The sequence below is a fragment of the Grammomys surdaster genome, unplaced genomic scaffold, assembly GCF_004785775.1.
Source record: "Grammomys surdaster isolate TR1022 unplaced genomic scaffold, NIH_TR_1.0 206, whole genome shotgun sequence".
Taxonomy (NCBI): Eukaryota; Metazoa; Chordata; class Mammalia; order Rodentia; family Muridae; genus Grammomys; species Grammomys surdaster.
Window position 1 is genome coordinate 3576377 of NW_021604651.1, and position 16407 is coordinate 3592783.

At 38.5% G+C, this 16407-nt stretch overlaps 1 protein-coding gene across 1 annotated transcript in view; it reads left to right on the plus strand.

Annotated features, from left to right (window-relative positions):
* Vps13c (vacuolar protein sorting 13 homolog C) overlaps window positions 1-16407 on the plus strand; it is a 148560-nt gene that overhangs the window by 5244 nt on the left and 126909 nt on the right. Inside the window, exons 2-5 of the mRNA XM_028771361.1 lie at window positions 5041-5084; window positions 7216-7258; window positions 12736-12831; window positions 14439-14540. Of these exons, the coding sequence (XP_028627194.1) occupies window positions 5041-5084; window positions 7216-7258; window positions 12736-12831; window positions 14439-14540 (285 nt within the window). The remainder of the gene's footprint in view (window positions 1-5040; window positions 5085-7215; window positions 7259-12735; window positions 12832-14438; window positions 14541-16407) is intronic.

Here is a 16407-nt window from a genome sequence, read left to right on the forward strand (position 1 = left end):
AGAGGATGAGGAAACTGGGTAGGAAGTTATCTTCCACCAGGTGTAGGCCTTTTGGCAGGTCACTGACAGGAAGCCATCTGTTTCTTCTCTGCAAATTGATGAGGTGAGCATGTCTTCTTGGGCTGTAAGCGCCTGTGGTTTGAGCAAGGCTGAAGCAGCCTGACCCTTCCTTAGGGAAGTGGTGCTGCACTGCCTGCAGCCAGGGTGAGGCTGCCATGTACATAGTATCATCATTAATTCAAAACCCACCCTTTTCTAGAAATAGAGCCAGAGGTTGGTGCCTTGAAACTTTTTGCCAGGAAGCCGTGACTTGGGTTTTAGGCTCTGCGTGGTGTTTTGAAAGGAGAAAGTCTTGGTGACTTCCGTGCTGCTTTTCTCTGCCAAGACTTCTTTCTTTCAACAGGAAACTGGAAAGTAAGAGTCAGTTACTTCCTTTTTGCTGCACAGCAATCCTCCAACTGAAACAATCTGGATTGGTTTGGTTTGGAGTCAGATAGTTCAATTCGTTTGGAGGGAATTGGTACAATATTTTCTTTGACGTCTGTGAAAACGTGAGTCATTAAAATAAATTGGTTTGTGCTTTTGCAGACTGCTTAGTGGTTGAGCTCATTCCCTTGGTTGAGAAGAGCTCATAAACATTTGATACCAGTGAAGAAGATGCTGGATACTTTTGCTATAGCTAGATCAGAGAAACCTTGCGTCCCAGCACTTCATAGGAGTTTGTCACTGTTTTAGGCCGTGTAGCTTGCTTAGGGTCTGGTGTTTTTATTTGTTGGTCATTTCTCGTTGAATCATAGTTTGGATTAATCTTTATGTTTTATATTAAGAACTGACCAGGATGTCAGGAGATAGAGTGGCACAGTTATTGTATAACTTTGGAGAAAACACCCATTCTGCTTAAATGCTGGCTTCTCCATGCGATAATACTGAGACGGGTGGGAGTGACTTCTGTGCTCCTGGAGTAGTTCTGGGATGTAGCTTAGAACTGTTTTTAGAGAAAAGGTCTAGCATGGCCATCTGCAGTGCCACCTCCCGTGTCCCTGAGGAACTGTCCCTTCTGGTGCTCCTGATGTGATCCTTTGACTCTACCTTTTCCACTCATTTTTGGATTTTTATGTAACCTTAAAAACCAAAGTGGCACCAACAGGTCTCTCAGTGCAGTCTGGTTATTGCGTGGTAAAGGAAGCAGATTTATTTGGTGGGATTGGACCCTTTACCTCTTCTGCTCCACTGTCTAGAAGAGAACATGGTGTGCTGAACATGGCATCGAGTGTCAGAAGACTGAGTGGTGGCTCCTGCCACGGACTTCACAGGCCATACATTTAACCTCCAGGTACCTTTAGCTTCTCTTTCTTGATAGGTCTGTGCTACCTGCCTCCTGCTGTGAAGCTGTGAGGATCCAGTAATGTAACATATCTGAACTCAGTTTTTGAAATACTGATGGCCTTATGGTAGTTGTTTCTGCCCCATAGTTCTGTGCATCCTAAGGCAATTAAGCAAGGGTTTACTGAGTACTAGTTGTGAGGGACATTGATAAGGAGATCATAACTGTGTTGGGGATTTATGTAAACTTAAAATACTGTAGGGGAGATACAGCTTAAGCCTCTGTGAAATCAGGGAGAGATTATTTCTGCTTGAAATTTTTTAATATCAACACTATTTTTCTTTTTTGAGACAGTATTTAAACTCCCTGTAGGTGAGGATGCCTCTGCCTTTGTTCAGTGTTGGGATTATAGCTGTGTGCCACCATATTAGGTCTGTGCTAGAGATAGAAGAGCACTTCATGCATGCTGAGCAAGCACTCTGTTTATTAATTGCACTACATCCATAGCCCTTTCTGTTTCATAGTTATATTTCCCAGCTGGCCTCGAGCTCCTGGTGTGGCACTGGCTAGCTTAGGTGTCCTGATCCTCCACCTTGTGAGTGAGTGCTGGGCGAACAGGCCTATACCAACAAACTCAGAGCAAGAGTGTTTCCTGTGTTTATTTTGTAGATGGATACATGTATACAAGCCTATTCTGTGTTAGGACAGTTACAGTTGATTAAAAAACAAACAAAACCAAATTGAGTATGTATGTATGTATGTATGTATGTACGTATGTATTCTGTTTGTGTACCTGATACCGTCAGAGGCCAGGAGGCCAGAAGAGGGCATTGGTCCCACTGGGGCTGGAATTATAGGTGACTGTGAGCTGTCCAGAGTGGGTGCTGGAAACTGAACTTGGGTCTTCTGCAAGAGCAGCAAGTGTTCTCAATCACTGAGCCATCTCTCCAGCCCCTTTGCTTTTGACTCATTACATTAAGTTGGTTGTTTCTTCTAATTTAACAACTGTTTCTTTTTTTTTAAAAGATGGTGTTACTAATTTAATGGTCTTGCTTTCATTTCTATCTTTAATTCACTAGCAAAGATTATTTCATGCATTCTGACTGAGGTTTACCATGTTGAGATACCCTTCAGCATTGGCTCTGAAGCTCCCTGTGTAACTTTCCGAGCTTCCTCATGAGCAGCGAGTGAGAGTGAGGTCTCCTTCAAAGCTGGACTCCTCCACTATACTTGTTACTCAGATGCTTCAGTCCTGCCAGTCTGCACCAGAGGTCACTTTACAGAGCTCCGTACCTGCCTCTTTCCACGTGCCTGGCCTTCGTGTTTTCCTTGCTGGCAGAGTGTAGCAGGTCTAACTCCCGTCGTTCATCTTCCTGACCTTGTTTTTTCTCTTTATTTTTAAGAGAAGACACGATTCTTGATTCTTTGATTTTTTTTCCCCCCTGTGGCCTCTGAGTGTCCTTATCTCTGGTGAGCTAGCTAAATAGGAAGGTTACTGTTTCTGGAAGGAAAACTCCATCTTTTTTAGGATACTTTTTCCAGTACTCGGTTCAATATGAAATTGATTTTTAGGTGGATATGTCTCAGTCTTACAGTTGATTTAAATGGAAGTTTCTGCATTCTTAGGCCATGGAATGGGACCGATGCACCTGTTCCTGGTAGGACAGCATGCATTGTCTTGGCGAGTTGGCTGGTGCCTCCCCTAGCCAGGGCACAGGCTACTGGCTGAGGGATGAATGCACTTTCCCCCAGTCCCTGGGCCTCTGCTAATCTGTAAGCTGCTAATTTTCCTCCCTCTCTTTTTACTGGACTAGTGGCCCCTCCCTTAGTGCAAATAGCTACAGAATGATATTGCTATGGCTACTCTTTATGTCATTTGTCCAGGAAGTATGAACAGACCTAGCTATTCTTTGTTAGTTTTATGTGTCTGAAAGTAAAGTAGGTGTTAGATATGGGAAGAATTCATATCCAAATGCTGAGCCAAATTAACTTCAGAATTTACCATTGTTTTATTTTTTATTTCTTTGTTTCCCCTTATTGTGTGTCATGATTTCACTTAAAAGTAATACCTGATAATTTTAAAATCTGGAAAATACTAAAACAGTTAATAAAAAGACATATTTGTCTCATCAGCAGTTATCATCACTCTCAATATTCTGTCAGGTTGTAAAATACACTTCTTTAAACATCTATATCTGTCTCTGTCTCTGTCTCTGTCTCTGTCTCTGTATCTATATGGTTACATTTGTCTGATACACACATGTTACTGTCTTAGTAATTGTGAAAGTGTCATTTTTATTGTGAGTGATCTGAGTACTTCTGGTAACAGTGATCCCACTCTCTGAGAGTCTCTGGGTGGAACAGTCAGAGCTCATAAGAAGGTTTGAGGTCTGTGTTGACCATAGAGCTTGTTCAATTGCTTTGAATGACTGAAAATAAGTGTTCTGTGCAGGTTCCTTCTGTTGACCTGAATAGGGGCTTCAGTTGTAATCTGTGGAAGACACCAGTGTATAGTTAAATGCAGAGCTATCTCTATACTTCTGTAATTTTAGAGATTGTGATTCCTAAGAATGATTCTGTGAGCTAGAGGTTAGGAGCTCTGTGGCTGCTCTTGCAAAAGAGTTCAGTACCCAGCATCCACATGACAGCTGTCTGTAACTCCACTTTTAGGGGATTTGGTGTCCTCTATGGCCTCCATAGACACAGCATGTGGTGCATAGACATACATGCAGACAACTCTGCACACACACACACACACACACAAAGGGGGGGGAGAGAGACACACACACATACAGGGAGGGGGGGGAAGGGAAGGGGGAGGGGCCAAAGGGAGGGGGGAAAGGGAGAGGGAGAGGATTCCTCCAAATACTGAATACATGTCAGTCTTCTAGGATTACCTGATGATTTTATGTTTGATAGTGGTGCTATCCTTTCTATTCTGGCTCCAAAATTTCTCTTTACTCTGATGGCTCCTCTTTGACACTGAAGTTACTACCTTATTTTAGGTAGATATGTATGTATGTGTGTATGATTTTTGGGAGAGGGTATTTCTATATAGACCAGGGTGGCTTGGAATTCACTGTCTAGCCCATCCTGGCCTCAAACTAACGTTTCTCAGACTTAGCCTCCCAAGTGCTGTGGTCACAGGCATCCACTGCCATACCTGGTTTTTCAGATTTTAGGTTCTTTCCAGATGCACTGTAGAGGCTGCCAAACAGTTGTATTCTTTCCTTCTTTCTAAGTACAAAGTCGTATTCTTTTCTTCTCTGTGATATTTTCTTCCCATTCTCTGGGGTTTCTTACCGATTTCTGACTTTCTTGTAACTTACAACAATGTGCTTTAGAAAAAATTGCATATGCACATATACTGTTTGTAGAAGAGGCATTGTGCTGTCATAGCTTATGTTTGGTTTCTGTTTGTTGGTGTTATGCATATACACGTCCATATATAGTTTTTAAAAAGTTATTTTAAAAGTCTGGATGGTGTCTAGCCTTTTAGAAAACATCAGTCTGCAAACATTTTTCCATGTTCCTCTTTTTTTTTTGTTCTGTAATGCAGATATGTTCTGGTCTCTGCTTCCTGCTGGAAGTCCCCACATTCTTCCATCTGTGTTCTTAGCATTGTATCCTTAGTGTTTGATAGATGTAACATGTTACACTAATGGCTGTATTAATGTTATGTTTCTTGTCCCCCCTCCTCTTTTTTTTTTTTACAGGAAATGTGGCTTTAGATAATCTCCAGATAAAAGAAAATGCTCTGGTAAGGGTTATTATTTTTTAATTTATGCTTAATAACTCAGCTAATTTGGCAAGCTCTTAGAAGCGTTTGGTTACTAGACATCTGTACCAGGTACCAGATAAAGTGACTGAGTCATTGCGAGCAGGGTTCTGTATTTAACTGTTTGTCATTGGAAATCATGAGATTAAAGATTTACAGTTTCCCCCTCAGTGATCATTTTTTTTTTCAAAATGGAAATCATCCCTTGACCTAATTTGATTGTAGAGCTTTGCTGTCTCCATTTCTCTTACAGACATATTTTTCTTCAAAATTGTCTGTGTATGTACATTTTCCAGGCAAATTACCACTTGGTGCTAACCAGTGATCTAGGTGGTACAGAGCAGTGCAGTGACATGCAAGCCATAGGGTACTGAGGGAACAGTAAGGTGTAAGGAGGGACTCACACTTCAGCTTTAGTAAGGAATTTGCATCACTTGCCATTGAGCTAGAAGCTAAGCAGCACTACCCTCCCGACCCTGTGAGCTTACATCTTAACCTGGTATGCAAAGCTGACGTCTGTGATGCCACTTAAGAAGGTATATCCATCACACTTTAGACTTCCCGAATGTGCTTATGTGTGTGTGTGGGTGTATATGGATATATGCTTCTTCCCTCCTCCCTTTAGACAGAGTCTCGTGTAGGCCACTTCAGCTTCAGATTCACTATGTAGCAAAGGCTCACCTTGAATTCCTGGTCCTCCTGCCTCCACTTTTCAAATGCCGAAATTACAAGCAAGCGCTAGATTTTCTTATTTCTCAGTTTCAGTTTCTTACTATGCTTGCCCAGTGGTTCAGTAGCAGAGCCCACCTTGGCTTTGTGGTCTGGCCAAGATGGGAAATCTCTTTCCCTGGCATACTGGGAATACTCAGAATACCTACCTATTCTTCCCTGCCTTTATGTGGTATGCTACAACTTTTAACATTTTATTTAAAAAGTTTAGAACTTAATGATTGTGTTGCTAGAGGTTAGAGTTGGGTATGAGAAGATTTTATAAGAAAATAAGTATAACAATGGTGAGGACTGTTTTCATGTTCATCCCTAGAAGACAGATTGACCTGTTAACATAATTTGAGTTCTATTTAAAATTAAGTGTAATGAGTTACCTCATAATTTATAGACTTCATTAGTGAGAACTAGCCCCCTTTCACAGTTTAACCAAATTAGTGAGATTTTATTGATTGGTTGATTGATTGATTGATAGTTCTGTGGATGAGACCTGTGTCTTCTGTGTGCTGGGCTGATGCTGTTACACTGTTCCATGTTCCTAGCCTGAAGTTTTACTTGGAAATGGGAACTTTATTCCTTGTTGAAATTATTCCAAGAGAATAAAAAGTGAGCACAGGACAGCACTTACTAGGTGGCTTATTTTGAATATACTTTCCCTGACCCCACCAATTCATTTGTCAAAGGTATTATGTTCCATTCTTTTGCACCTAGAATGTTTGTAGAGTTGTATGATTGTGAGAATGGATTTTTAGTCAGTTGTAACCTACAGTATGGTAGATCAGTGTTTAAATATTCATAGTATTCCTATATGTTATACAATATCTAACAAAAGTCTACATGTTAAATAATACCTAATAGAAAGTCAGTGCTGACTGATTAAAGTTTAATAATTCTGAAGATTTGAAATTGTTATGAATGAGAGTTATGGTTTAATACCTGGGAGTCCAGATGAGGCAAAATTGATTATTATTTGTTGGTATGTATGATTTATTGAAGAGAAATGCTAGTTTGGTAAATAGTATGTTAGCGGCTTCCTTTTCAGGGGATTTTGTTTATTCATTTGCTAGATATTATCTGAGAGAATTATTCAGTGATTGTTTTCAGCTGACTTATGTGCATGGACTCTGTTCTTTTTTTCTTCTTATATTTCAGGTAAACAGTGTCCATATGTTTCATTTATTAAAATAACCAGTTTATGTAATTACTTTCCTTATGAACCATCTTCTCTTTTTCCTGTTTATAATTTTGTTTCTCTGTAACTTCTTTATGTAAAACCACTGTTTAGTGAAGCCATCATAGCATGAGTTACTCAGCTCTATTACTGATGTGCACGAGGGATTTGAGGGCTGTGTAAAGATGACCTTAACTTTTTGTCTTCCTTCTGAAGAGTGAATTGGACGTTCCTTTCAAAGTCAAGGCTGGCCAGATTGGTGAGTACTTCACTCTACATCGAGTTGCTTAGTTCTCTGTAGAGTTCATTAACTCTCTCTAGAGTTGTTTAACTCGAAGTCTTCTTGGCTTCACCAGAAATGTGGGAAGGTTTTGGCTTATATTAACTTCAGAGTTCTAAGCCTAATGAACATCATATATAATACATATCTACTTAAAAAAAAACCAAGGAGATAGAGAATTATTCTCTAAAGTGGAACGGCATTTGAACAGTAGTCGAGATCTCCAGGCTTTGGTTTTACTACATAAAACACCTCCATTTTCAAGGTGATAATCCAGTTTCCTTTATATTTGTGAAAGCCATACAGTTCTAAAACTGTTAAGTAGACTTAAATGAAGCTCATGTCCCTCCTGTTTGCTCACTCGTCTTCACTTGATGTATTATGCAGCAGTGTGGTATGGACCTTGTGCGTTGGTAAGTACGAAGTCTCTTTCTTTGCAGCCAAACTCTTATCCATTATCCGTAACTCAGTGTACGTGTCTGCTGGAGAAATAATCAATAGGAAATTTTATCTACAAAACTCTCCCAAATAGTTCATGTGACCTGATTTTTCTGTTATATCTATTGGTTATCTGTTGTCTGTCTGTCTGTCTGTCTATCTATCTATCTATCTGTCATCTCTCCACCCATCCATTCATCCATCCATACAGTCAATCATCCGTCTAAAATACAGCTTCAGATTGGTTACTGTTACTTTAGAATTTGACTTAATGACTTAACCACTCCTTCACTATAGCCTACTGCAAGATTACATAATGTCCCTGCTTCATCACTATTCTGCTGATTTTTAGGGCTTTATCCTTTACCGTTTTTGCATCTTTCTCCCCTTTTTATTGAAAATAGATTTTTTCTCACATAGTAGATTCTTACCATTTCCCCTCCTTCGAAATTGCCAGTTCTCCCTGACCTCCCCTTCCATCTGAATTTACTCTCTTTCTGTCTCTCATGAGAAAATGAACAAACTTCTAAAGGATAATATAGTATTATGGTATAATATAGAAAGAACTTAACATGTCTGAGTTGGACAAAACAAACAAGGAAAAGAAACCAAGAGGAAGCACAAGAATCAGAGACCCACTCATTTGCATGGTCAAGAATCCCATGAAAACACTAACTGTAATCTATAATATATATGCAGAGGTCCTGGTGCAGACCCGTACAGGCCCTGCGCATGCTGTCTTGGTCTCTGTGAGTTCATATGAACTTTGATCATGTTGGTTTATAGGTTTTGTTTTCTTGATGCCTTCCATCCCATCTGACTCTTACACTCTTTCTGGCTACCTCTTCTTCAGGGTTACTTGAGCCCTGAGGGAAGGATTTGATGGAGGCATCACATTTAGGGCTGAGCTTTCCAAGGTCTCTCTCTCTCTCTGCATAATGTGCAGCTGTGAGTCTCTGTATTTGTTCCCATCTACTGCAGAAGGAAGCTTTTCTGAGGGCTGAGCAAGGCACTAATCTATAAGTATATCAGAATGACATTAGGACTCATTTTATTGCTATATTTATCGTCGTCATCATCATCCTCATCTTCCTCATCATCATCATTTAGAGCACTAGTATTTGGTTTTCTCCTAGGTCCTTGGGCCATGTAATCTCAAGTGCTCGCTCCCCTAAATGTTGGGTATGGTTTCCATCTTGTGGAGTGTTCCCTAAGTCAAATAAGATATTGGTTGGTTACTCCCACAAGCCTTGTGCCACTATTGCCCTATCATATCTTGCAGACAGAACAGTATTGTAGATAAAAGAGTTTTGTATGGGTTTGTGTTTATGTTTCTCCTTTGGGAGTATGCAGAGTATTTTCCTGTACTAAAGACTCTAAAATATAGGGGTGAAGGCTCTAAGTAGGAGTCAACTCAACTTCTCTATACTTGATGAGTTGTGTAGTGTTGTCTTTAGTAATGGGACTTGCCATCAGTTTGTACAGAAAAACTGGTAGTTTTGGCAATAACCTGGGTTGTTGAAGGATTCCTCTGGGGCTGCTTTGGCCAGCAACTCAATTAGATGTAACCGAATTTTGGTACTGGAAGCTTCATTTGGTAACAAGCGATGGGTGGTTGAGGTTTGCCTTCTCTATTATTTGACAGTTTCATTTAGATAGCCTTCAATATATATATATATACACATACATACATACATATCTAATATATATTTCTTATATATTGCATATATATGGAAGCTGCTACTGTGTTAGGTTTCCATAATGCCTATTTAGTGGTCCTTTATGTTAGCTGTCTCTCCTTGTGTTCCCTCCTTCATTTCCCTCCCCCCATCCCCCTCCTTACTTTATCCTCCCATACCAGTCCTCTGTATCCATCCATAACTATCTATTCTACTTCCCTCTCCTAATGAGATCTCTTTGTCCCCCAGTCCCTTAGTCTATACCTAACCTGTACCTAACATATGTGGTTCTACTGATTGAAGCTTGGTCCACATATAAATGAATGCACATCATATTTGACTTCCTCAGTCTGGGATACTTCACCCAGGATAATTTTTTTTTCTAGTTTCATTGAATTACCTGGGAATTTCATCTCTCTCTCTCTCTCTCTCTCTCTCTCTCTCTCTCTCTCTCTCTCTATTTCTTTCTTGTAGCTGAGTAACACTCTTAGTTTGTAATGTACCACATTTTCCTTATCCATTCTTTTGTTGAAGGATATTTAGGTTGTTTCCAGTTTCTGACTGTTGTGAATAGATCAGCAATAAACATGGTTGAGCAATTGTCCTTGTGGTAGGATGAAGAATCTGTTGGGTATGTGCCCAAGAGTGATATAGCTGGATCTTGAGGTAGATCAAATCCCATCTTCCTGAGAAACAGCCACACTAACTTCCAAAGTGACTGTACAAGTTTGCAGTGCCACCAGCAATGACTGAGCGCCCCCTCTACTCTGCTGAGTGCTCCCCTACTCTACTGAGTGCCCCCTCTACTCTGGTGAGTGCTCCTCCTACTCTGTTGAGTGCTCCCCTACTCTACTGAGTGCTCCCCTACTCTGCTGAGTGCTCCCCTTTAAAGGAATATTGTCTGTGGTTTTGACCCTATACTCCCTAAGAAGGCAATTGCCTTGTTAGGAGGTCGTCAAGTTATTATCTGTTGTAAATATAGGTGGTACTCACTGTAAAACCACAAGAATTAGAAGTGACCCAGAAGTGTACTGATGTTACCAATAGGTTCCTCTGACCTGGAAGCCATATAAAAAACATAACAGCTTTGAAAACTGAAGAGAAGTTAAAATTTAAAAAGTTTTACTAGTTTAAATTATATGTGTGTGCGTCAAGCCAGGGGTGCCACCAAACTCAGATGCCCTTGGGGTTTGGAGTTACAGGTATTTGCCATCCATCTGATAGGGCTGTTGGAAACTGAGCTTGGACCTTTTGAAAGAGTATTAAGTGTGCTTAGCCTAACCACTGATCATCTCTCTGTCCCCTGAGAAATGAAATTTTTTTTATTCTTATTTTATTTATTATTATTATTATTATTATTATTATTTTTCCTAGACAAGGTTTCTCTGTATAGCCCTGGCTGTTCCTGGAACTCACTCTGTAGACCAGGCTGGCCTTGAACTCAGAAATCTGCCTGTCTCTACCTCCCAAGTGCTGGGATTAAAGATGTGTGCCACCACTGCCTGTGTGCCTTTTTTATATTACTATTATTTTTAAATAATAATTTAATAAATAATTTTAATAAATAATTTTTTTGAGACAGGGTTTCTCTGTGTAGTCCTGGCTGTCCTGGAACTCACTCTGTAGACCAGGCTGGCCTCGAACTCAGAAATCCACCTGCCTCTGCCTCCCAAGTGCTGGGATTAAAGGTGTGCGCCACCACCACCCGGCAATAAATAATTTTTAAAAAGCACTGTGTGCTTTTTTTATATTACTATTATTTTATTTTATCTTATTTTTATTTTTTGAGAAATAAAATTTTTAATGTAGAAATAATTTGATATATTATCCCTGGACTACATATTCACATAAAACTGACAAGGTTATATAGCTATCCAGTTGACCAGAATATTCTCCCTTGTAGAACATTATTTTGTTTCCTTTCAGTTTGTTGTACCAAATTATTTGCATGTTGAACATCTTTCTTTAAATATGTCTGTGATACTGACCATGTGACTTGTTCATATCCACGAGGGAGTCAAATCAGATCCTTTTCTAATAAGTCTTGTTAGCAGCACTGACCTAATGTCATTGTTTATCAAAATTATAATGAAGAGGACTAGAGAGAAGGTTCCTCAGTTAAGAGCACCAGCTGCTCTTGCAGAAAAACTGGGTTCAGTGCCCAGCACCCACATGGCAACTCACATCTTAACTCCAGTTACAGGGGATCCAGCACCCTCTTCTAGCTTCCACAGACATGCATACTGCCCAAACAACCACACACAGAAAATATATAAGTAAAAATTATAATGGAGGAGGATATATTTTTGGAACATGAAAAACTTCTGGAGTAGGAAAGGTTAGGACAGAAGTGTAGCCATCAAGACAACTGACTGGGATGTTAACTGTCTGTGGCCTTGGAAATAGGAGCTCTAAGAGACTGGTAAAAGATAGATAAGAAACGGCCCCTAAAAGGGTTTTGACTGTTTCAGAATGTATATTTCCTTTGTCTTCTGCCATGTACAGCCTTCTTATATGACACCAAGTAAGTTACTAATATTAGGCCCATAGTCCTTGAAAGTGGGTGTTTTTACAGGCTTGTTTCTGAGTATCATTAGGCCAGCCTTTAACTTGCTGTGTAGTGAGTCTGGCTTTGAACTCCTGATCCTCCTTCTTCCAACTCCCAACTGCTGGGATTATAGGTGTACACCACCACGCTCAGCTTAATAGCATAGTTCCTAAGAGAGAAAGTATGTTCTGCTTCTAAGTGATTTGTAAGTACAGATTTAGAAAATAGATCTGAGTTTAAAGCATTAGCAACATAAAAGATGATAATACTGATTGTGAAACAGCACGCCTTGCCTTCACATCTGGGCTCTTCCATTGATAGCTGTTTGACCTGTTGCCCACATTCATAAAGAAGACAAGGGACTTATCTCCTGCTTTGGTTCCCATTTGCACAGACAGTATTTACAGTGGCTGTGCTGATTTAGTTGTTAGTGGGGCTGGAAGAGCATGTCTGGTTTTCAGGTGTCTAGCACTAAGCTCTGTCTCCAGCATCCTTACTGATGACCTTGCTGGGCATCAGTGATTAATGACACTGAACTGCCTTTTCCTCTTCCAAATTGCAGTGATTACTGTTTGACTTACCTTAGGGTTTTGAGATACCAAATCAGGTAATTATTATAAAGTTTGGAAAGTATAAAATATACATTTTGAATATTGAATCCTCCTCTCCTCTTTTTTCTGAGTGGCAAACATACTAAATGTCTGGTGAGTTTTGTGCTTTTCATGGGAACTTTATTTGTATCTTCTTTAGCAGTCAAGTAAGAATTTAAGATGGAAATTATGTTTCTTTAGATAAATTAACTTTGAAGATTCCCTGGAAAAACCTTTATGGAGAAGCAGTTGTTGCCACCCTAGAAGGATTATATCTGCTTGTGGTTCCTGGAGCAAGTATGTTGCTTTACATTGTAATCATTCACTGACATTGCAGTGAACTGAAATTGTTCCCTGTGAAGTATTCTGATATACTGAGGAAACTAGAATGTGTACAAGAAACTGATCACATGTATACAATGTAGTGGGTGTGCATACATTTACACATGCGCACACATGTATAGCCACGTTTGTGTACAGAATGCTTTTCTGTTGTTGCTGTAATTCAGTCTGTTTTCAAGCTTATTCCCAGATGAATAATGGAGATAGATAGATATTACTTTGTATCTGAAGCTTTTTTTAAAAGTTGAGATGCACTTGACAGATGTACTGTTGAAGAATGAACTGAAGTAAGACGTTTTAAAAATCCACCAATATGTTAATGTACATATTTCAAGGCTAGAAACTTTTCTTATGTTTTGTTGCTTCTGATTTTAAACAAGTGTTCTTTCACTTAGGTATAACAGGTAGTTTCTTCCTTAGGAATCACAATATTTTAGTAATAATCAATATTTTGAAATACTGAAGCTTAATTTCTTTAGTTGTTAGTGTTTTCAGCTAAAATGGACAATATGAGAAAAATTTGAATGTTTTGGGAAAAATTACTCCCTGTTCCCAACCATAATGCTGATATAGTGTTTATTTTTTTATCTCACCCTTGTCACTGTCTACAGCCCTGGGGTCCTTACTTAGTAGTTATCACATTAAATACGTAGTGTTAGCTTGACTTTTTCATACTTTTTGTGTCTTATGATTTTCACAGTGATAGTGAAAAGCTTGAAAGGTAGCAAATATTAACTTTTGTTCCTTTCATTAAAATATTATGATTATTTCCCTTTTTGTCTCTTAAAAATTAAGTTTTTTTAGTTCATCATATAAGTATCGCCTTTTATCAAGGGAGCTTCATATATATACTACTGTATTTCTTCCAAAATCTCTTTATAGATTTAACTTTTCTATTTTCTTAGTATATATGATCAGATATGAGATTACGGATAAAAAAGATGTTATGATTATTAATTATTCCCAAAATACTGTGTGAAAACATTTTTATCAGTCTACATTGACCCTAGATTATGTCAATGTAGAGGCCCAGATGAGGCCTGCTCAACTGCCTTTGTTTCTTTTCTTCTTCCTTTTCTTTCTTTCTTATTTTTTGAGGCAGGGTTTCTCCGTATAGCCCTGGCTGCCCTGGAACTCACTCTGTAGACCAAGCTAGCCTCAAACTCAGAAATCTGCCTGCCTCTGCCTCCCAAGTGCTGGGATTAAAGGTGTGCGCCACCACTGCCTGGCCCCTTAAATCATTTTTACAGATACTAAAATTCTTACCACTCAGGCAGTAGCAGCCAGTATTCTGACATATTTTCTGTCTTCTGCTTTTCTCTTTTAGTTATCTACCCAGCCTTTTCCATCTTTTCTGGTTTTAGATACCTTCCTTCTTCTAATTTCTTTCTTTTTTCCTTTGTGAGGTTAATAAACAAGTAGGAATCATTTATGTGTAAAGTTTTTGTAGGTTAATTTTTGCAGAAGTGTTTAATGTTAACATACGATTGTAATAAGGTTAAAGTTTTTCATTTGTTTGCTGATTTCATTTCTTTTTGTGAGAATTAACTGTATGCTTTTAGGTATTAAGTATGATGCTGAGAAAGAAGAAAAATCCTTGCAGGATATTAAACAGAAAGAACTTTGCCGAATTGAAGAAGCCCTTCAAAAAGCAGCAGAGAAAGGTAAATTTATTTTCTTAATTAAATTTAATATAAATACCTAGACATACCTATATTTTAGGCATATTTAGTGTCATTTCATAGAGTGCTTGTTTATTTATTTATTTATTTATTTATTTATTTATTTATAGTTTCTATATATAGCTCTAGCTGTCCTGGAACTCATTATGTAGACCAGGCTGGCCTGGAACTCAAAGAAATCTACCTACCTCTGCCTCCTGAGTGCTGGGATTAAAGTCATGTGTCACCAGCACACCACCCAGCTTTCATAGGCTTCTTCAAGCCCAGCTCAAAAGAATGAACATTCTTTTCAGATCCTAAAATACTGATTATAAATATTTCAGTGATAAACATTGAAGATTGATTGGTTTTATCTGGTAACTATTTTTTTTCTAAGTTCCTGAAGGCAACTGTATTTTGAATGACGTTGAGGTATATGTATTTTATGTGTGTCATTTACACATTTTGTGTGTGTTCACTACAAACACCTGTGTGTTTGTAAGATGACAGGGTTAAAGTGTCACAAGAGGTGTGCTCCTGTGACCCAGTTTTCATCTTTCTATGAGAGGATTTTCAAAACGAGGTTTTTTAGGTTTCAACATTTCAACACCCTCAATAATTTCTCTTTTTTTTTGTCAGATAAATTTGATAATTACGTTATGTTTTGATTTGACTTTGATTTCTAGAGCCAGGATGGAATGAAATGAAAAGCATTATTAGTCTAATTGAAGGATTCATCTAGATTCCAGTTAGTTTATCTCTTTAAAATCAAAACATATCCCGTTTCTGACCAAGATACAATTTATCAGTTTTTTGCATCATTTTTGAGTCATTTGGTGGTGTGTATACTAATTTCAATGACGGAGACAGATAGTTTCTTATTATTTTTATTCTTTCATGCTGTGTACAAAACATCTTTTTTCTACAAGTAAAACAGAACAAGTCAAAGCAGATATTAACTTAGAGATGACTTGAGTTACAATTTCACATGGGGCAGGGAGGCTCTTTCTGTGGCTCTGCAAATGTGAACCGGCAAGGAGTCTATTTTAAAATGACTCCTTGAGCTGAGTGTGGTTGTTTGGCTCTGGCTGCTCTGGAGGTTGATGTGGGTGACCCTGTGGCCCAGTACTGTGGGCAACAGCAGAGACTCTTCTCAAACAACAGTTGCAGAAGCAGTATCTGTTCTTGGGGTTTTCAGGTCACTGACCATAATCCCTCTTTGTCCCAAGAATGTTTTTCTTATATAGAAATGTTGATTCTTTACTAGAAGTTACTGGTACCAATCATGATACAGAGGCTATCATAATGGAAGAAAATGTGTGAAAGCCTTAATAGTTTTTCCCTTTTCTCTTTTACACTTTAACAAAGCATGATGAGGTTTTCTGATGGCAGTCCAGTAGTATTTCTGGTTTCTAAAAAATCCATTTTGCTTCATTAGCATATGTAGAAATAGTTAAATAAAAATGAGGTGTGTCACTTGGATACTAGTGGAACTTCATTTCTTTTTATATAATTCCAAGTAAGTTTATTTTCTTAGTTTACACACACACACATATGTGCACACAGGTACACACACATGCACATGTGCATATACATGTACACACATATATTCATCTAGATATAATGGCATATTTAGGTATAGTGATATATAATTATACATTTATAGTCACATAAATGATTAATATTTTTACCTTTGTAAAATCTCCAACTCCCTTTTTTCTAGGACTATTTTAATAGCTTAAAAAGTAATTTAGTATTTTCAGGGCTCTGTAAGAAAGATGTGATCTGGTCTGTTTTAGTAGTTGATGGTTTAATTGGATAGTAATAATAACTTAGCTCCATCCTGACATGTTTGGGTCTGGTGGAGACT